The sequence below is a fragment of the Anguilla anguilla genome, chromosome 5 (assembly GCF_013347855.1).
Source record: "Anguilla anguilla isolate fAngAng1 chromosome 5, fAngAng1.pri, whole genome shotgun sequence".
NCBI classification, from domain to species: Eukaryota; Metazoa; Chordata; class Actinopteri; order Anguilliformes; family Anguillidae; genus Anguilla; species Anguilla anguilla.
In genome coordinates, this window is record NC_049205.1 from 42046507 (window position 1) to 42068528 (window position 22022).

Consider the following 22022-nt stretch of genomic DNA (forward strand, 5'->3'; position numbering starts at 1 on the left):
GTTTTAAATCTCTGCTCTATGCAGCCCACAAGGGAAACTGATTTGTTGGCCGAGGACATGTGTATAGCCCTTCTCTGTCATACTGCGTGTGAGCTATAGACAAATTACCACCTGCCTTTAGGAGTTCTAAAAATTCTGACGCAAAGAGTGGAGTCACAATTAAAGCATGCTTTTGTAAATTAGACCGAATACTTAATTGGCCTAAGTTACATTATCTCAGAGTGAAACTAATTATATCCTAATGGTGATTTTGACCCATTTGACCCACTTGCCTTTTGCTTTGGAAATTTTTTAAAGAAATCTAGCTCCCTGTTTCATATATTGTAATTTTCCTGCCTGTTTCATAATTTAATTCTCTTACCCCCCTCTATTTTAACAAGCTGTTTTGTTTTTTACATCTTTCATATTCTGAGATGTAGTGGTCAATGGTTTGAGCAGAAAAAGTGCTTGAATGCCTCCTGGGAAACATATCTGGCTTCCATGTACTGCTCAGGACAGTGGGATTTTTTAACTGTAATATTGTGAACTGTGTGACACTCAGCGGACCTTGTCAAATCCTCCCCACTTCTCCACTCCCCAATGTAGCAAAGCATATATGGGTGACCAGAGCTTTTTACAAAACTGGGTATTGAGCTGCCTAATGGGGAATCCATGCAGAAAGGGCTCCTTTTTATTAAAGCACAAGGGCTCCTTCAACCCAAAACTGCAACCCCCCTCCCTTAAGCCTTGGTAGGTGGTCTTTACCACTCACCATACATTTAACACTACACTGAAAAAAGGATGACAGTCTGACTGATGAATTTTTCTAATCTTTTTTCTAAGCTTTTGCTATGTTTGGAGGCTAATCACTGCCATTATGTTTTGTACATTTATAAGGCTCTGCCCTCCCTCAAACAATGATAAATACAGAATCGCAGACTACAATCAATGATGCCCTCCCCAGAAAACGCTATTGATTGCCCTTGGATCCTCTCCAGCATGCCTGAAGGAGGGTCCAGAATAGTAAGCCAGCGCCATAACACTGAGGCTCTGAGCGTATTAGCCACTAACACCCTTCCTCTCACTGAGAACGGAGGCAGGAGCCACTCCTCCCCTCAAAAGCCTTCCTTTCACCTTTGCCTTAACACCCTCCACGTTTTTTTTTCTTTTTTCTTTATCATGGGCTTGAATTACACTGTGAGTAATTTGAATTACATTCCCACTGGCACCCTGCATTTTGGCTTCAATGCCCTTTTAAAAAGATATACCTGTACAGGAACTTTTGCCTTACCATATAATCTTTATGTCCAGGGTGCCCTCTGGAGGAGAACAAAACTTTCCGGTCCCTTCTGGTAGAAATAATTCTCTAGGGCGTTTTTTTTTTTTTTTTTTACTGAACATCAAAGTGGTTGGACAGCAGAGTTTTTCCCTGGTATTTTCATCATCCGGATGCCAGCCTTACACTATTGGTAAGGCTGGCATCACACTATCTCCCTGCACTTTTACATCACATGCTCGAGCATATTGACCCAACAGTTGGCCTGCTGTGTATAGCTACATCATGAAAGAGATCTTTGAGGTAAGCATTCCAATTCCTGTTTTGAAATGACATTGATGAAATGTTTTTAATTAGTGAAATACATAGAAATATTTAGTCATTTTAGTAACAAAACAACTGTTTACTCAGAGGAGTTAGCAATTCTTCAGTGATCTATTTACAGGTAGTTATCGATAACCATCAGCTAGTAAACATGAAATGTTTAGAATATAAATATGTCTAAACATTACATGTACAGCCTTGCACATACAATCTGATAACTTACAACCAGCTATACAGTATGCTTGTTTTGGTTTAATTAACTGCTATTGCCTGTATTTTATAATCCCTGCACACACAAAAAATAAAGTTTTTCAATAAGCAGGGGTCTCTTGATTGGCAGTAAGGACACTGCTGCCCTTCTGCTGCTGAAGTATGGCTCCCACTTTCAGAGCTATCCTAGATGACCTTCAAAAAATCAACACCAATAATGTTCCACAAAAAAAAAAAAAAAAAAACTCAGTTGTGAGCCTGTCAAACACTAGTGATTTCCTAGCATTCTGTTCACCTGCTGCTGTTGTCAGCTCCTCGTGGGACAGAAAGGTTTCCAGAGGCAGACGCTCCCAAGCCATGCTGTAGCTCTGTCATTGCTCTTTCCTCGGTTATCTGTTGAGTAGAGCTCAGAAACAAAAGGAAATTGCAGCCTCCTCAAAGCCATCTGTCACCTGTCAGGCAGTTTAAAAACTGTGGTCCGTATCTACCAAGAGAAGTGCAAACCATCATGAGTTGGCAGACAATTAGCGCGCACAGGCTTGGACAGTATTGCAAGTTATCTACTGAAATAGTCAAGCTAATTAACATGGGTGCAGCTTGTTAATTTGAATATGGACAGTGGAATATAAGTGCTTGTTTTGTGCTTGTGTTTCACCGTCAGGAAGTTTAGTGACTCAGGCTTGACAGAGGAAAGTTTCCTTTCCTGCAGCAGAATTTTAGGTTTTAGTAATGGAAGCAAAGAAAAATATCCAAATTCTTGAAAATCTCAATGTGTTGCCTGCACATGAAAAAACCATTTTGGCCAGGGAAAATGCAGTGGGAGGAACTAAGCATTTAATAGATGACATAAAGTAGTTGGTAAGATGTAAGGACTACGAAGAAACTAGCTTTTAATGAAGTGTCTCTGAGATATATGGTTGAGGGCTGTGGAGAGGAAATGGCATTAACACCTTTAGAAGAAACAGCTCAGCTGTCATTAAATGCCATTCAAGTCAGGTCAATGGCATCAATTCAATCAACTCTGTAATCAAGGAATGGGGCCAGCCTCCGTAAGATGATTAAAGCGACAATGCATAGCCTAAATGCACAATTTACACTGGAATAAAATTATCTAATAGGCATCAATTTAATTTAAACTGAAGCTGGACCCACCGACGCTGTCCAAAGTCCTTCCCAAGAGCCTCTGAGCCTCTGCACAGCACAGCTGATGGGGGGGACGGGGACGTACATCGCACTTATAAGCACAATAAATTACCTCGGAACACCCGTTGCTATCCACTTGCTTCTGCTCCAGCAACAATGCAGTCAGGCCACTTCTGTCAAACCTGACCGTAGTGCATGGAGACCGGTTTACGTCTATGCTGTGGAGGTGGCACACAGGCTCTCAGGGCACCTTCAGCAATTGCTGCAGTTATTTTGGTTCTGAGCACTGGAGGGGGGTGGGGGCTGGTGGTTCTGTGGATGCAATGAAAGGGAGGGCCTGCCATTTTCTTCCCAGTATGACTGGTTGGGTTGTTATGAGACTGGCCTACAGTGTTCCATAGTCAGGAATTTGTGCTGGAAAGATGTATGATGTTCTCTGTTTGCCGCCAATGAACAAAAAAATTTATATTTCCTTGTTTTTCATGCATTTGAGCCCTTGGGCCGCATTCCTACTCACTGATGCCTTTTTCACAGTGAAAACCTGGGCTTGGATGTGTTCAAGCCTGGAACAAGAAAAGTGAAGTATATGTACTGTGAAAATTATCTCTGGTTTTGTTGGATGGATGGTAGATTTGAAGAATGTTTTTTTTTTTTTTCTAACCATAGGTTTTAGAGTCTGGGTTGTGTGTTAATAAACAGATTGCGCACAATGATTATGACTGTATGGCACAAACATTCTTTCATGGTCATACTCACTCATTTTGATATACATGACCTTTTTGTATGGTGTGCATGTGAAAATGAAATAGCTGAAATTATCATTGACATCAGTTTTTTTAAATAGATTTTTGGGTATGTATGTGCATTTATAAACAGTGTGTGCACGTGCAAGCGCGTGTGCGTGTGCCACTGAGACAGGGTGGAACAGGACTCTGTAGAATATGGCACGGACACCTATTAATCAGCAGTGAATTATGAAAGTGTGTCTCTCTCCCTGACAGGTGTTTCATTTAGTTTATACAAATTGCATGCCGCTCATTCACATTAAATTGTCCGACGCACTTTTTCCTATCATAGCAAGCTTATGCAGAATCCAATCAAAATTCACATTTATATGCCATTCCTTAAGGTCAGACTCAAAGTAAAATGAGACCTTTACTGCTGCACGTTGTCACTGTGTTCTGGCTTTTCTTACCTCGAAGGTAGAGTGTGGCTTGTCTGTGGCCTCTCCAATTGTAATTATTATTATTATTACTTTTTTTTGGAGGGGGGGGGCGCGTGTGTCTCATTTACAGTTGAATTTTAACGATTTAAGTGCCTCTGTGCTTATGCAGTTGTCATTAATATGCAACGGGTGAAAATAAACCTGTAGACAGGGAATTAATAAATCACAGTCTGGGCCTTTGGTTGGCGTTCGACATTGATTTATGAAGAAAATTGAAATGCAGAATCAGAGAAGCACAGAGAGCTTAGACTTCATGTAAATAAATAAATGTATAAATATGTTCTAGCTACAGGTATTTTGTTTTCTGGCAATTCTTGGTTCTGTCAGTCACACAGTGTTTCTATTTACTGTGAAATCTGCATGGATGGAAGTAATCTTTTTGTCAGGCATTTTCACTGCATGACAAATTGCTTTTTGCCTAGTACTGTAAATATTAAGTATGAATGCAGATTTGCACCATCGCAAAAATGTACTCTTGCTGTTTGGTTGATGCAAACCAAAGAATTTCAGGTTCTCTGGAGTTGTAAAGAAGGATTATTTCTGATTAGATGGAAGCCAGTCAGTCGCTATCTTAATGGAGTGCAGTTAATATTTGTTAAAATGCACTTAATATATGGGTTTCTGTTGAGACCATTTTGTTGTATTGTAAGTATGGTTATGCCTTCATGGTAGGGGATGGGGATGATGACAGTCCCTTGTCTGGTCTTCCACCACTAACTGTGCATGTCTACAGCACTTTTCCCATTTCTCCAAGTATGTGTAGACTCCAGCTCCAGCATTGTCCTCTAGTGCTGATGAGTGTGTGTGTGTTTTTCAGACATTGACGAGTGCGCGACTCAGACCCACACCTGCTGGAACGAGTCCACCTGTGTGAACCTACAGGGAGGCTTCGACTGCTTGTGCCCCGCCGGGCCCACCTGCACCGGCGAGTGCCCCCAAGGGGAAGAAGTCAAGCACAACGGCCAGGTCTGGACCCTCCAGCAGGACCACTGCACCTACTGTTCCTGCAAGGTGGGGGGTTCACAATGCTTAAAGAGGACCACACAGATCTTCAGATCTGACTGCTATTATTTATTAAAGCTTAATTTAACTAATTAATTAATTAATTTGTTTATTTATTTATTTATTTATGTATTTTTAACCCTGCAAATTTTTTTAAATTTGCAAATTGCCAGTTAAGCCTCTCAAGTCGCTGCTGTGCCACTCACAACCATGCCTCCAGTGCACTTGCCAATTTGCACAGTGCTACAGGAGAAAGCTAGCACTGCCTCTCACTGATGTCAGCTCTTAGCCCATAGGTGAACTAGCATAAATTTGGGAATAAATAATACAGGTGTTACCAAAGCGACCCTGACCAACTTAAAAAAAAGAAATTACTTCTAAAGAGATGCAAAATGCAGGGAAAGGCACCACATCAGTCTTTTACATGTGACAGTGCTTTCCAAACACTGCTTATCAAAGTGATAATGTGGTATATTTTACTGTAGTGTTCTGTGCTGTATGTGACTTAATTTCAGACAAAATGGCTTCAGTAGTTAGTTATTAGCAGCTGCATGTATAAGACACTGATGGTTATTGATGCCATTTTGTCAGTGTTGTCCTTCCAAAAACACAAACTTTTTATATTGTTTATATATTTTAAGCCTCCAGAATGAGCTGAAGTTAAAGAGTGCGTGAATCATAAAATTTATTAAATACAAAGCTGTGTCCCTAAATTCCATCCAGTGTCACCCACAGAAAATTAATCATCCTCAAAAGTGAAAATTGTCTTCACTTATAGTCATATAGTTTTTGGTGAAGAATATGTTTGGGAGCTGTGTGAAAAAGAAAACTGGTTAGGGTTTTATCTATTTTTGAAGTGTGGTATTAATTTTCGAAGATAATTAAAATAAAATTGCTTGCCCTTCTGGCATCCTGTATGTGTTTTTAAAAAGTTCATTCTTGCTTTGTGACATTTCAGAACAGGCTTCAGCTTGTGGCGTTGCGCTAGCTGAGGAACGGGTGACATTTTGTTTTATTTATCATTCTGCGAGGCTTTGTGTGTTAGGAGCTCAGATGAAGCGTGCCTACAGAAGGGACTCATCGCGGCGCGTTTGTCTTGAAATCACGCGTCTTGACGGTGTCACCTTTTGAAGTGAAATCATTCCGCGAGTTGCGACTCCGAGTTCACGCCGGCGGAGAGACGTCGGCGAGCTTCCGTCAGTCTAACCGCTTAGCCTCGGGATCCTCAGATATTATCTAATCCTCCTCGCTTTCATCAGACTGCGGCTTGGGGACGAGCATTTCAAACCCACCGCCTCTCTCTCTCTCTCTCTCTCTCTCCGTGGGACTGCTCTGTCGCTGCAGTTGCCCTGAGCCGCGATCGCAAATCAATTGAGATCACAGGAAATTCTGCCATGGCTCACGTCGGGATGCAGGGTACACTGTCTATATCTCAGGCCTTGATGAACCCTGTCCTCTGTGTAACTGCATACTGCAACTGCAACCTGCAAGTTCTTCTATCTCCAGTTGAATATTTTAACAGCCCTGAAGGCACTGCAAAGCATCACTTTTCCATAAATGTACTGTACTTGCAATATTTTCAGGTGCAAATAAGGTCTGAAATATTTATGTAGCAATTCCGTGTAATAATTTCATTAAAATTTTTCTCTCAGATACTACGTAAATTTCAATATATTTTCTGATAGTAAGATCATTATGCAGGGTTCACCTTGTATTCAACACTGTTCTGAAATTCCATTAAAAAGTTCTGTCATTGAACGAGACCATTTGTTACCACAGACATAAATATTTCCTCACTATTATAATAAGAAGTAACACGACACAAGCCATATTACATTATTTTGCATCAGTATCTCAGGAAACCTGTTTTCTATTTCAAATAAATATTACATGTACAGATTAACATAGGATATAACTTCTGAGGTTTAATAGCTCATGTCCTTGAGCAGCACCACTATGAATTCACTAGCATGGTAGCATGGTACAGCTGTAGGACACAGGGCATTCTGAAAATGTGGTGTGGTGTTTAGCTGTTTGTATATGATTGGAACCAGAGCTGTACTTACAATTTAGCAAAGTCTGCTAAATTCAATTACAAATCAAAGAATCATTTAAAATTTCATTGAGGTTGGTCATGTGAGTCATTGACGTCCCTGTTGACAAATTACTTCAATTAATAAACACTGATGGAAAATCTTGTAACAAGGCGTGAAAACCTAGGTTAACAGTAGAAGTTAAGAAAGGTTAGCACGCGCTCCTTAACCTTCGTCCATCTTTTTGCACTCCCCCTCTGCTCTCCGACTAGGACGGGAAGGTGCTCTGCAGGAGAATGCCGTGTGACTGCGAGAGCCGCGGCGTGGACCTGTCCTGCTGCCCGGAGTGCGACGCCCAGCAGAGCGGCCAGTGCCTGCACCAGAGCGGCCACACGCTCTACAGCAGCGGGGACAGCTGGATCTACAGCTGCCAGAAGTGCCGATGCCTGGTCTGTGCCCACAGTGTGTCTGTAGTCTGTTTGTCCGTAGTTGTTCATTTCACAGCATATAGACTTGGCCAGAATGAGGTAGAGGCGGACGCTGGTTCCGCGGAGAGGGCCATGGGGTTCGTGAGTGGATTATTTGCCCTGTGTAACTGTTACGGTGGAGCTGGCAAGCTAAATGATTTGCAGCAGGACAAAACAAGTCAAGCTAGTTATCTAACCTGGCTAACATTTGCCAATGCAGTAACTTATGGACTGATAGTTAGTGCTTTGTCTATTTTAATATAATGTGAAGTACCACCTTTTTGAAGGGTAATTAATTTGCTCTGCTAGCTAGCACAGAAGCTGGTTTGACTGCATTGCTACAGGGCAACACTGTAGAAGTGCTCTCTGCCACTCATTTTTTGTTGCTTGCATCACTGCAAGGTGAATCGCTTAACACCTACACCACCTCGCTTGTCAACTGCTATAAGAGTATATATATATATATATATATATATATATATATATATATATATATATCTCTATATATATATATATATATATATATAGAGAGAGAGAGAGAGAGAGATAGAATTGGAACCTCTAGAGTTCCTCGGTAATTGTATGCCACCAAACGTTTAAGTGATATAAACGTGCATTATGTAGAAGATTAAAAATCACATCAATCAGTATCTTAAAAAAAGAAATGATAAATTATACTCCTTTTCATCAGGTTTGGGTAAGTGTAGTATAAGTGCAAGTGTTGCTTCTTCAGGTCTATGGGCACTGATTAATGGCATTTTGAAGAATGAAGAGAGCATACGTCTACTTGAAGGCAGTGTGTCAGAACCATTAAATATGTATGAAAAGACATGTTGTATCTCAGCACATCTGTGAACTGAAGATATCAATGGAAAGAGGGGAAAAAACTTAAGTAGCATTGGTTACATTTGTATTTACAGTACAGGCTAAAAGTAATTGGCCACCTGTGGTTTTTCTTTTTTTTCTCTTTTTTTTAACTTTAGGTATGGTCTAATTCAGTTAATATATGTGCATTTATTGAATGACAAAACCGAAGTATAAACATTTGTTTCAATTTGTACCTACAATAACACAAAAAGATTAGATTTACTTTTAAAAAAATCATTGTAGACACGACTTTCCTTGAAATAGACTCCTTTGGCCAATTAAACAAATTATCGGGAGTCTATCCAATCATTTTGCAAAGTGGTAGGTGGAAGGGTGGGAAGCTGGAGGGGTTCTTAAATTGGCTGAGATTTTTTATAGCCACAGGTAGCCTAATACCTTTAGCCTGTAGTGCAAGGAAAATAGGCACTAAAGTTGCAAGAATTATGGCAAAGAAGAAAGAAGAAGGAGTTAGGCTTAGATGTGCGGGGCCAAGTAAACATATTGTGGCAAGAAGTTTGTTCAGTGAGTAATTGCGAAGAAGCTTAAGGTGCAGTGCTCAGTTCACACTCAGAAGGGCCCAGCTGATGGGTGGTAGTGTTTTTTAAATTAAGTCTAAATTAATGGAATTGTTCTCTAACTCAAGTTTTATTTAAAACACCACAGGTGGTCTAATTCTTTTGGCCTGTTCTGTACCTCTAGTAGAGGCTTTACCTGGTGTGCCATGCAAGGGTCCAGTTCAGCCACAAATGTGATTGTCATTTGTTCCCTTCTGCTAAAATGACAGCAGATGTGATCTTGTAATTAATAGAATCATGACAGGCACTGGATAATAGCAGCTGGCATGAACACTGTGTTTACACAACCCATGATTAACCCCTGTAGAATCCGTCTGTCTGGGAGTCTTCTGCCTTCGGCTGCAAACTGTTTTCCCTTTTTCTATTTTTTATTTATTTTCTTTTTTTTAAATTGTGAACTCAATCAAAATCCTTCCACTGTATTTGCATTTAGTCACCAGAGAAAAGGGGGTTCCAAGATAAACAGTGTTATTATAATTAGATTTTGGCCAATTAAAATAAAAACCAATTTCAAATTAGTATTGAATTTATCTTTTCGACTGGCATTTATTCCCACCTACTGTACTGAAAGGTGTCCTTTGTGCTCCTAGAGTAGTGGCCTTTTTACTCCATCAGCTGTGTGTTAAGGTGACTTGACTAGAAATCATGCTGCGCTGACAGCTTTGCAATTAATTCTGCAATAATGACACATTAATGTGGAGCTGTTGCCCAGCTTGGTCAAAATAGCATTTTTAATTGCTGCTGCCTGTAGGTGACTGCATGATTAATATCTCATGTGAAATTCTATTTAACTTCTGACTCAGATTTACCTCCATCCTCCTCCCCCCCAGCTGCGAAAGTCTATCCAAGTGGCGTATTTATCCGTTCAGTCGTACTTCCATTGTGCTGGGAAAAGTCAAGCGGATGGGTTGACATTCAAAATCTGTCCGAATTTCTCAGAGCCACAGAGTGAAAGTGCTGCAGGAGAAGTGACCCGTCTCCCTCTCTCTGCCCCTCTGTCCATGCAGGATGGAGAGGTGGACTGCTGGCCCCTGGCCTGCCCCATCTTTCCCTGCGAGTACACCTCGGTGCCGGAAGGCGAGTGCTGCCCTCGCTGTGTAACGGACCCCTGCGTCGCAGACAACATCGCCTACGACATCAGGAAAACATGCCTGGACACGTCCGGCATCGAGCGCCTCAGCGGCTCCGTATGGACCACGCCTGGGTCTCCGTGCACCACGTGCAAGTGCAAGGTACGAGGGCACACGCGCACACCTCAGCGACCCAAAAATGACAAACGCGCAAAAGGCACAGCAGCTCAGCTATCGCGTTCTGCCGACACAGGACCCGTAGTCTTTTAGAGTACATTTTAAATGCTTCATAGCATGCGCGTTAGCTGTCATTGATTTATGACACTGCATTCATAGAACGCCGTAGACCGTATCAATATCATGTAGTGTGGGCCATTTTTAGAATGGAGGTTGATCCATAAACTGGTGCTGTTAGGACTATATTTTGCTTTCATTGCCTTCCACCCATATATCTAGGTAAGATATGTAAAACATCTACCAGAAACCTTCTCCAGTCATTGATGTTTATTCGCAGTTTAGGTAATATTTCTGATGTTATAATGCATACTGTATGCTATGTATAGTCAGATTTTTCCACTAGTAATAATCCAATACTGAATTATAATTTCTCAAGCATTTTATTTTGATGTGGTTTTATGCTCTGGTTCCGCAATGGGTAAAGGTGACCACCACAAGCACAGACTGGTGCATCACAGGTACAAGCTTGAGCAGCGCTGTTTGTCCTGTGCAATCTATGACCGGGATTCTGCAGTGGAGCAAAACAATTGCCTTTGTCTTATGAAGAGTTGGGTGGGCTTATGTTGGCCTGAGTTATTTGGGTTACCTGCACTAACTCCTTCCAACAAAATAACTTGCGCTAATAAACAATCAGTGGTCATCAGTGAGAGACACAGCTCTCCTGATTCTCAGCAGTACTAGACAGCTTATAGTTTCGAAAATTCAGCTGCGGCCACAGGCTCAAGAGGCACGGTGGTGATTCCAAAACATGGAGGAAAAACTAGCCGTATGGCTATCTGGGACTACGCTTTATTTATGTTATATTTTATGTTATCTGAAATAAGCATAGGTACTAATATTATTTTGCTGGATTACTTTTCTTTGGAGTCAGCACTTTTAATGAAACCGATATTTCGATTTTGTGCAACAAAAATTGTAATTAAAATTGTATTAACTGCGTAGATGGATGGGTTAACCTTACAGCAAAATGTTTGTGACAGAATATGCTATGAGAACACATTTGCCCTGAAGGCAAAAAACAGCTCACCTACCTATATATATATTCCTCTCTTTCTCAGAACGGGCATATCTGCTGCTCGGTGGAGATAGAATGTCTCCAGAACAACTAGATGGAACTCTCATGGAATACCTCCTAATACAGAACTGGAATACTCATCTGGTTTTAAGAAATCCAACTCATTTTTTTACACACCAGACTATTGCCAAAGTCTCCACACCAGAAAAGTGACTGGAACTTCATTCTCAAGGGAACCAGTTGTTCTGAAGACAGTTGAGAATCCGTAAAAGGCCCAGGTGGACTGACTGTGAAGGAAGGAACAACCCTGGGTTCCATCCTCACCCATCCTCTGTAAATGTCACATTTCAGCTTTTCGTCTTATCATCTGAGGAGCAAATTAAAACGAAGGGAACAGAACACTGAGCCACATGTGTTACTGCGGACAGTACCTGTGAGCATACTTTTTGTAAATTCATTTTCACAAACCATAATTTATTTTACATGCTGTAAATATAATCACATTCATATGAACAACCCCCCCCCCCCCCTTCCCCGCCCATCTCAGTTATTAGTGTCGCCTGCTATTTTGGTCTCAAGAGCGGGAAAACGGTACCAATTCCGCCTCGATTTTTAAGAGAATCGTTATCGTTAAGTCTGGTTTTAAAGATAGCCCTACTAAATTGCCATTGTACTTAGCGAGTGATTTGTTCATCCCCGGCACAAAAAAGCAATTAAGACACCTCTTGACAGAAACGAACGTAACCTTTGCTAAGACTTTTTTAATACGTCAGCAGACAAGGTCGTGCCAATGAAGGATAGCAAATGAAATGCGTGCACTGATTCTTCCCAGAAGTGCTTTACTAATTCTCAATGCAGAGAGTGTTTAAGGGATAGACAAGGCCCCTTGATTTTCACAGAGCATTAGCATACCTCTGACAGTGTGACAGCATGGCTACAGAAGAATACAATTAAAGATAAGCCACACAGATGGAGACTTTATATGCCAATAGTTCAGGAGGAGGTCAGTCTTGTTTACTTATTGGCAAGCTTATTAAATGGGAAGGGAAACTAGCTTCTGCCTTCTAGATTCATTCCAGAACACAGAACACACACTGTTTTATTGCTGTTCTAAACTCTTTTGCTTAGTCAACCTATTATGTCTTGGGTTGAGATTCAAGGGACATATTTGAGAAAACAAAGCTACAGGTGCTGTAGTGTGTGCCATCTGTTTGTATGTGCTTTAAATCAGTCCAATACAGCTGCTTCAGCTTAACCAACAAAGTAGACTGCTTTGAACAATGAACAATATCCTTAAGAGGTGATGTCAGGTTTATAGGTCTTTTTTGTTTTTTTAACTCAACATAAAATCTGTGTTTAATCTTTTTTTTCCCACACGTATGGCAGTGGATTAATGCAGGATACATTTTCTGGAAAATTGTAAGTTCTATTTCAGTGCAATTTATTGGATAATATCATCTAAAATTACTGTGAATTACTTACAATTATGTATGAAGCTAGATAATATGGTTGCTGTTTGCCAATTTTCTATAGAAGCAAGCTTCTGAGCTGTACTGCACTATAAAGAGATTACCATTTCATCCTCAAACACCATTTAGACAAACCAAACAAAACTTTTTTATAACAGAGGCTGTTCTACACTTCACATCTTTGAACACAGTTTAAGATGGAAATAGCCTTTTCCTTTCTTAGTAACTGGTACAAGCAGCCTTTGTGTAAAAAAGCACAAGCAGAGTTGTCCTCTGAGAGTTTAAATGGTTTTACCTTGACCAATGTATTCAAAATCAGAGTTTTCCCGGGCTCAAAATAGGGCTTGGGCATTGACCTGCAGTTGGTTTGGCGTTACTGCCACTGTCAACTCAATGCGTTGTGTCCCTGTTTTAACTACATTTAGAATGTAAAAGTTCTGTGATGTCTTCAAGAGGCCACCACAATGCATTGAGATGTATGCTATAAAAAATGAAACGTGTGGCAAAATAACAATTTAGGTCACTGTAATATTTATTGAAGGGTTACCCCTTGTAAGTGCCAGAATTGGGGGGGGCGGGGGGGGGGGGGGGGGATATAGCCTATGCTGAATGATTAAGAAATTGTAAGGGGTCATTCTACAGGAATAACGGTATTTGGAATTGCAGTATTTATTGCATTGCATTTTCATTTTTGTTACTCTAAACCTGAGGTGCAATATTTTTAAAATTGTATTCACCTTTTAACTGGATAAATCCACAGAAATGCCATCAAAATGTATTTAAATTAATTTTATACATTCACTCGAAGAATTCTTGCACCATCCCTTTTGTCTTTGGTGTTCCTTGTACCTTGAAACAACATTATAAAAGGTTTTTCAGAATTTTATTTCTCAGTCCAGTCTGCACATAAAAACACAGTGTAGTTTAATCAGTGTTTCCCACACATAGGTTTTTAAACCCAAATAAACGAATGGCAGCCCAAATACACTTGGAGACCCATTTTTACAATTTTCTTTTTTTCATCCATCCAAGAAAATGACACCACCCTCAGTCGATTAACTAGCAATCTCCCTTCACTCTACTCCTCTCGTCCAATGTTCATTATGTTTGCATTAGCTAAGGTTAGACTACTAAATTTTCATGCGTTTCCTCATCAGATATGATAGAGGGGAAGTAGCAGGTAACCCAATAAATAGATGTTAAAGGTGACACGTAGACCATTTGTCATTTGTTTGTCATATCTGTTATATATATATGTAACATATGTAATATATTTTATTTATTTATTTTAACATAGGCAATGGACCATTTTGTGGCGATGGGTCCCAGACTGGTGCCACAGATCTGTGGGAAACATTGGGTTAATGATCATAGTAGAATCCACTTAATTGCCAAATCTCAAACCATTTCCCGTTCATTCCATTGTAAAAAGATATACCATATACCAATATATTTGCATGTGCCATTATATTTTGGGATATTTTCATGGAATTATGTCCAATTACATTGCATAACGATCTCTAAATATAAGTTAAAAGTCGGCAGTCGGCCTCATAAATAAACCAACAGTTGCTCTATCATGATACAAACCACCAAAATTTACAGCTGCCGGATACTCTTGAAAATAGCAGACCCCTGAGTGGCACGCACAGTTGTCTGCAGTTGTCTCTCTGTCTACTGCCTCATTCTTTAATGCAATTAAGCAGATTCTACTGAAGGTAATTTAGAGTGTCTAAGATTGTACAGTACGTAAACTTCAAAGCAGTTAAAACTTTAAAAATGCAAAATGCAGTATTATTCATGACCAAATTGTACCAGTAAATGCTCGGACCATTTCTAATTGTTTTACGCTTTATTTTTCTTATGCAGTCCCTCCCATTGGCAGCTTGAAAAAACAGTTAGGCAGCCCACATAAGACGTTTCAGTGTGGAATCATTAAATTAACAGAATCATTCCATCAGTGAAAGTGAATGACTTCACTGCTGAAGCTAGCCATCAAAATCAAAAGGGTCAGATTTGCTTTTTTTTATTGATTTTATATTAAATTGCTTCAGAATAACACCATGTTAAATGTCACTGTAATGTATTTTAATTAAATTTGAATTTTTCTTTGTTGTTGTTGTAGTTTATGTTTGTTGCTAGTACTATGTAAAGCAGGGCCCATGTAAAGAAAAAGGGTATGAGAATAAGTGTTACACATGCTTAGGTCTAAAGATGCCTAAATGTGGTGAAATTAAACCTTTTTAAAATAATTTTTATTGCCTTAACCCTTGGAATATGTTTCTTTGAATACATGTATATACAGAAAGAGACGCACACGGACACAATTGCTCACCCTCATTTCAACAACTAAACTGAAAATGCAAAATCGACATTATTGAATTCAATATTGACATTTTTTTCCAGGGCACATATTTTGGGCACCTTCTATCTAAGTACAAATGTGGAACCGTCACATGAGTCCATGGCAATTTGCCTTCCTTTGACAGACAGGTATATTTTTTAATCTCATTATCTAAATATCCAACAGTAAAGTGGTCTGCAAAGCTACAGGGAAGCAGTTGAAGGAGATGGTTATTGACATGCTTTAAAAAATAACATGTAAATATGTGCAGGGAGTATCTCATTGTTTGAAAGTCTAAATCTGTATAAATTAATATTATTTAAGCTGTGTGATTATTCTGTACTATGTGATATAAGGTTTTCTGTAATTTCCACCAGAATGTCCAACTATAAAGAACTTCATTACCAGAATAAAATACAAGACAAACCAATGTTGTGTCAACTAAGTTCATAATTCAATTTTATGTTTATGGCAGGTGATCTTTTCCATACTAGGGTTCCATGTTATTAGATATTTGCTCATTGATGCCTCAATGAGTCAGCTAGGCCTATAATGTACATTACTACTGTTTTTGAATTAAATTCATCACCATGCAGTACTTGTACTTAAAGGGTTAAGTGTCAGTTGACTTGAAGACTGTGTTGTGATAGTTCTCTGTACCTTCTTAAGTTAATAAATATTTCATTTGGTTACTTTAACTGCTGTGCTTGTCTCACATCATTGAATGAATTAATGCAGCATTCAATAATTAAAACTGAACTGTTTTTAAGAAAATGGTGAAATAATTCAACATTTTCTGGCATATTAGACTTGAAGGAATACATAGTATCAGCAAAATAGTCAATTTAGTTTCCTACATTTACTCAGTCATAGTTCAGATACTTGCTGTTTACAGAACATATTCAGACACACCTCACATACTGTAGTTGTCCATTTTTAATTGGTGGATCATACGCATAGACACGTTTCCATAGTTCTTGGGGGAGTGACTCATAAGAAGCAGAGAATAAAACATCTGTAAAGTGGAAAACAATCCTTACCTGAAGCTGAGAATCAACTAATGGTAGTACAACATGTACAAAAAAGGAGCCCGTGTGAAAAATTGACTGTTCCCCATTCTAATCAAATATATGACCTCATTTGCTTTTTGAAAATGCAACTACAGAAAGCGGTGATTCTCAGATGTTTGCATTATAGATGCAATTGTACCTTTTATTTCATTTTCAGGACATACAATTGGCTCATTCTTGACCCAGGTCAGTTACTACTCAGTGTGTAGCATTTACCATTTACAGTATCACCCACAAAAGGCCAGGGAAAGTGCTCTGTCACTGTACTTCATTCAGAAAACACAAATTCTCATATTTTGGCAGTGTGTGCCAAGAAACCATATGCCCTAAAGAGTGTCTGAATTTCAAATGGATGCAGTGTTTTTTATTCTGGATTCATCATCTAGGGATATATGGTATTTCAAAAGCGCAGGGAAATGGAAAATGAAAATGTCGCTGTGCATTTTTCCTGCGAGACACTTCAGTGTGTTATGTTTCAATCCCTCATTCTACTGTTGCATTTCATATTCCGTAGTATATCAAGCTGCCTTAACCAAATCCTGATAGACAACAGTTACTGAATTGAATTATATTAGATGTGAGTTTAAAAAAAAACATTTTAAGTATTGCATATTAAATGTGGTTTGAATCCTTTTTTGTATTTTCAACATAAAGGCCCAATATTCTCAACTGTACAAAGAATAGTTATAATCTCAGTCCATGTATAAAAGTACTAATTTCTCTGTATCAAATTATAGATAAAAACAATTATGCTGTTGCCACTATTGTTACCAAAAATAGCTGTTCAAAACCAAAACTACCCTTGTTTTCTTCCAACATTTGTTCATGTACCCCATGTTACATTGAATGAAAGGACATTATAGTACATTTTTTCTTAGTTACCCCCCAACCCCCCCCCCCCCCCCCCCCCCCCCAAGTTATTTTTTCAAACGGTCTTTTAAAATTGGAAGTGAAAATAAATGGGACATATGAAATTTATTCTCAGAAAATTAAAAGTAAAAATAATTCCATTTCAAAATTTAAAATTGACCTACCATTCTTACCTATTCTGCTTTAACACAAATTTAATTCAGCTCTTCCGGTGCAAATAAATGATTAATTAGCCATTTCATTGCAATAATTTTCTGTGTTTTCTTATAACGATGAGCCATACACCACTGTAAATGATAAATTTAGCTATGAAATTTAACCATGAATCCTGCTTGTGCTGTCTGGGTAAGCATATCACACTGGGTTTACCTTTGTAGCTGAGACACCAACTTGTTCCCCATGACATCGGCTTTCCAACAACACAAAACATGATTACACTGTATTATGGAGAACCTAAGTTTTACATAATGCTGATCCATTCGGATACTTTGCAACTGAGCGCTGTCTCTTTATCACACTTGCAAGCTTCCTGTCTGCACAGTAAGCAGTCTGTTTTCTTTTGGAGGTCTGATAAGCAGTACATTTCTGTAAACTGCCTTACAGTGAGTATAGATGAATGACGCATCCTCTGTGAGGTTTGTACCAGGGACCCTTTTCATCATCCTCACCCTTTGCATGTATCATTTGTGTTGTTCTTTTGAACAGAAATAATTGTACTAGTACAAACAGGAAACCATCCTTTCTACTGTAAGTCTACCGCATGTAACAATGAATGTTACAAGCAAGCTAACCTCCATAGATGTGGCTAGGATGTAACCCTCAATTAGTGCCTTCAAGCTGGTCAAGCTGGCTACATCAATGTCTTTCAGGTTTGAAAGTATAAATTTAGTCCAGGGGTATTCTGACATGTTCCTGATGCCTGAATGTGTAATACGTGCAGACAGGCAAATCTTCTTTGGATTCACTCTGGTCTGTGTGAATCATCCCATGTTTGGTCCTTTTCTCTGTCTGTCATTCTGTGCCAGGAATTTAAAAGGAACTTGCCAAATGTAATCTTTTTCAATTTGCAGTAGTTTTTATAAAAATATTTGAACTGACAACTAGGGGACACGGATTGTTATAATCAGTATTGAATTCTTAATAGCATCTTGAAATAACCTGGCACATATTGTAACAATTTCAGCAAGAAATATGTCAGGCATATCACATTTTTGAGCCATTGCACTAATTTATTAATACAGATGTAATGCAGATTCCAACAAAAGCACAAGAAGAGTACAACTGGCAGAACCATGGCTTTAAGAACTGCCGCCCACCCCATACTCCTTAAATACACAACATGCGACCCCTTAGGCAAATCAGCTATACAAATAAGCGGCATATAACTGGCAAGCTAAACAGACCAATAAGCTACCTAGACTGTAGCTAGGAAGAAAGCATTGTACCTTGCAATGAAACAAACTGTGACAGCTTAGCCAGTTGCCACTACAATATATTACCCAGTTAAGTTTGGGAAAACTCTTTCAAATTTTACTCATACCTTATGAAGGCATGTAAGATATGGTAACTACATTTAATGAGTACAGACCAAATTTGTGCAGCAATTCATAAATTCAACTTAGGTTTGGATATTCTAACACCTTATGTATTGGGCCACTTCTCAAACGATTATCCCATTTGCACCACCTCAATCTTCTAAGTTGATAAAGTAATTGACACTAATTAAGCACAGATGACTGACAGTGTTCTTTAAAAGCGACACTCGCGTGACAAATTCAGTTTGATTTCTTACCATCATGGACATGCTGCAGTATTTTAAAATGTTGTACAGGCAAGTGCATGTTAGTTTTTGTTATAAGCAGTGGAAAATATCCACATTAAAATGAGAGTGGTTATAACGCTTGCACACAAAAAAGTTACAGTAATAAGAATTAGTATTATAAGATTTATAAGTATTAGTAATAAGAAAATAGTTTGTGGTTTATAATATAAAAAAGATAAATTGAATAAAAGTGGTGAATGTCATGCATAAAATTCTGTGATTCTGTTTGTTTGATGGTCTCTTCTGTTATCGATTCACAATGCTTGGTGAGAATTTGTCTGTAGGAAGACATGCATTTTTCTGCATCGACTGAGTTTGTTACCATGGCCAAGTATTGTTTTCACTTTTGAGAAATGCTTGGAAACATTTCTTTAGCTGTATCCTACAATTTACCCAGCGACATTGCAGTGCTGTTTTCATGTTGTGAAAATAATTGCCCAATTGACAGTTTTTGTCAAAACCCAGAACTGGATGTAGTGTAAGGTTGACACATCCAGTCTACACACTTGGGATCAAAAATCCTAACAACCATACAGAATTTGTGAGCTAGTTGATAGAAACTCTTTTGAGTTGATCAGGATTGTGCTGTAATGGTAAATGGACTGCATTTATATAGCGCTTTTATCCAAAGCGCTTTACAATTGATGCCTCTCATTCGCCAGAGCAGTTAGGGGTTAGGTGTCTTGCTCAAGGACACTTCGACATGCCTAGGGCGGGGTTTGAACCGGCAACCCTCCAACTGCCAGCCAATCGGTCTTACCTCCTGAGCTATGTCGCCCCTAATACACTGCAAGTCTCTCTGCAACTTCACTACAGGTTTCGACACATTGGTGGTTCATTGTTTTGTCTGTGCTATGAATCTGCTGAAAGCAAAATATTAATTTGTAAGCTGTTAAATTTTATTATAGACTTCATGGATTCAGATGCACTGACTTTTGTGTGTGGTGTGATGCGTATGTGCTGGTGAAATACACACTCGGTACTACCTCACTTTTTTATTGTTGTGTAAGAAAAAAAAATCACCACGTACATTTTTAAATGCCCTCAGTTGTGACGTCAAAACTAACCTCTTGTGAAAACCATTCATTAACAGAAACCCACACTAGGTCAGCCTAGTCTCAAAGTAATGCACACTGTTTTGTGATTTAGCAATTAGAATCTATTGTCCACCTGATTTTGCAACTTAACAGCATAGTCTTGTCAATTGAAAGCATGTATATTATGTGTATAATCAACTAACTTACCTACCTTTTATTAAATAGCAATCACTGAAGGAACGGTTGCACTAGGTAATATTTTATTGATATCTCAGTACAAAATACAACCAAAATGTATCTATAATCAGATTATAAGAAACTACAGCTAACATTAGCACATAACAATAATGGCAAGAAGGTGGCTGAAAAAGATTTTCACCTTAGGAGCAAAACCATTTTATCTTACTTACAGTATAATATGGGTTTTCCAAATTTTTCAAACACCACCAGACTCCTTCCCCTCACTCTTTCCACCACAAACGGGAAATGTATTGTCAGGTACAAGCAATTGAGCAGGAGCAGCTGCAGCAGAACAGAGCAGCCAAGAGGGATGATAAACTGATTTCAGAGTTGGTCTCAATCTCAGAGTTGTCACCACTCAAGACAGTAATCTCATTATGTCACCACTCAAGCCTGTCTTTTCCATTGCTGACAGATGATTCCCACTCAGTGTTGAACTCAGACCTTAATTCATGTTTCTTTGTTTTTAAATGTTGGTCTATGGTTTGCTTCTTCGGATTTATTGATAAATTGCAAGTTGTGCAAAATAAATTAAATTAGTCAGTATACGGTGTACTAGGTGAATATTACTTCACTCCTTTGCTCAAAAACATGCTTTTTGTAGCATTTAAACATCCATCCATGTTCCCTTTTCTTCCCCTGACTCTCCCAACAACTAATTGTTTTTATAAATGTCTCCATTAGAAACTCAGTTGTATGATTGGTCACTTGACTGTGCAGTTGAAGCACCTATGGGGACCACTGGAGGATAACTAGTTTGAATCCCTCCACATGGTGGAGATAAACTGGTGGCTCTACCGCTGTAGTAACTTATAGTCTTTTCTCAGTATTCACTCCTAAAAAGCATCAATGCACACACAGATGAAAACAGTGTGGTGGCATGAAATAAACATATCTTTTTGGTCTCTCCGGTTATTTTTATTTTGCCGGTTTGAAGGAGCCTCATATAGCTTTCAACAGTACAGATTCTCACCACTCTTCTCAACAGCAGTGTGATAAATGTTTTATGGATGTGTGATTCATAGAGGCCTTGGCCTCATTAACATTGATCTAAACATTTTCAGCATCTCTCCTTTAAATGTTTTATCATCACCACCGTAAATGGAGATAAAAAGCCTTGCCCTCCATCACATTTAATACATGCCATGTCTCACTGCTTGTATTAGCTTCAACAGTAGGAAAGAAGGAAAAAGGAGGTAATGGAGATTAAAAGGAATGGGGGAAGATAGCACTGTGAGGAGAGAAAAGAAAGCAGCAAAACAGAAGAAAGAAATGAGGGTGAATTGGGACCTATACTGAAGGCAACAGCATAAATGTTTTTTCACATTTGAGAAAACATCAGAAGACAAGTTTCAGATGTAGGGTTTTGAAGTGGAGGCTAAAGCCTCAAATTCAGATTCACACGAATACAGATGAAAACAAGGTTTTCATTTACAGTGTGTGCGATCAACATATGCTGTTCTATTGTACAGTGAATGTAGAGTGAAACATAGGAATAATAATCTGTAGTTATTTTTGTTGTTGGATCTGAAAGTTGCTGAGCTATTCACTCTACTGTGAACAATCTGTCATTTTCATCAGATGACTTCAAGTAACTGACCATCATACTGGTTGAGGATCCTTTGGACATACTCAAGCTGACTGAGGTATTTAGTGGAGCAAGGTGTCAACATTATCAGTTTATCTGCCTCAGTGAACGCTTGAAAGTCATTGTAAGGCTTATGTCATTTACAGCTATTGGAAAAGT

General features: G+C 38.9%; 1 protein-coding gene across 2 annotated transcripts in view; it reads left to right on the forward strand.

Moving 5' to 3' along the window:
* Nucleotides 1-15934, forward strand: part of LOC118228240 (protein kinase C-binding protein NELL1-like) — a 179856-nt gene extending 163922 nt beyond the window's left edge. For both annotated transcript variants that reach the window (XM_035419599.1, XM_035419598.1), the window contains 4 exons: nt 4975-5168; nt 7465-7641; nt 10109-10333; nt 11467-15934. In XM_035419599.1, coding sequence (XP_035275490.1) covers nt 4975-5168; nt 7465-7641; nt 10109-10333; nt 11467-11517 — 647 coding nt within the window. In that variant the 3' untranslated portion in view covers nt 11518-15934. The remainder of the gene's footprint in view (nt 1-4974; nt 5169-7464; nt 7642-10108; nt 10334-11466) is intronic.
* The last annotated feature ends 6088 nt before the right edge of the window (nt 15935-22022 follow it).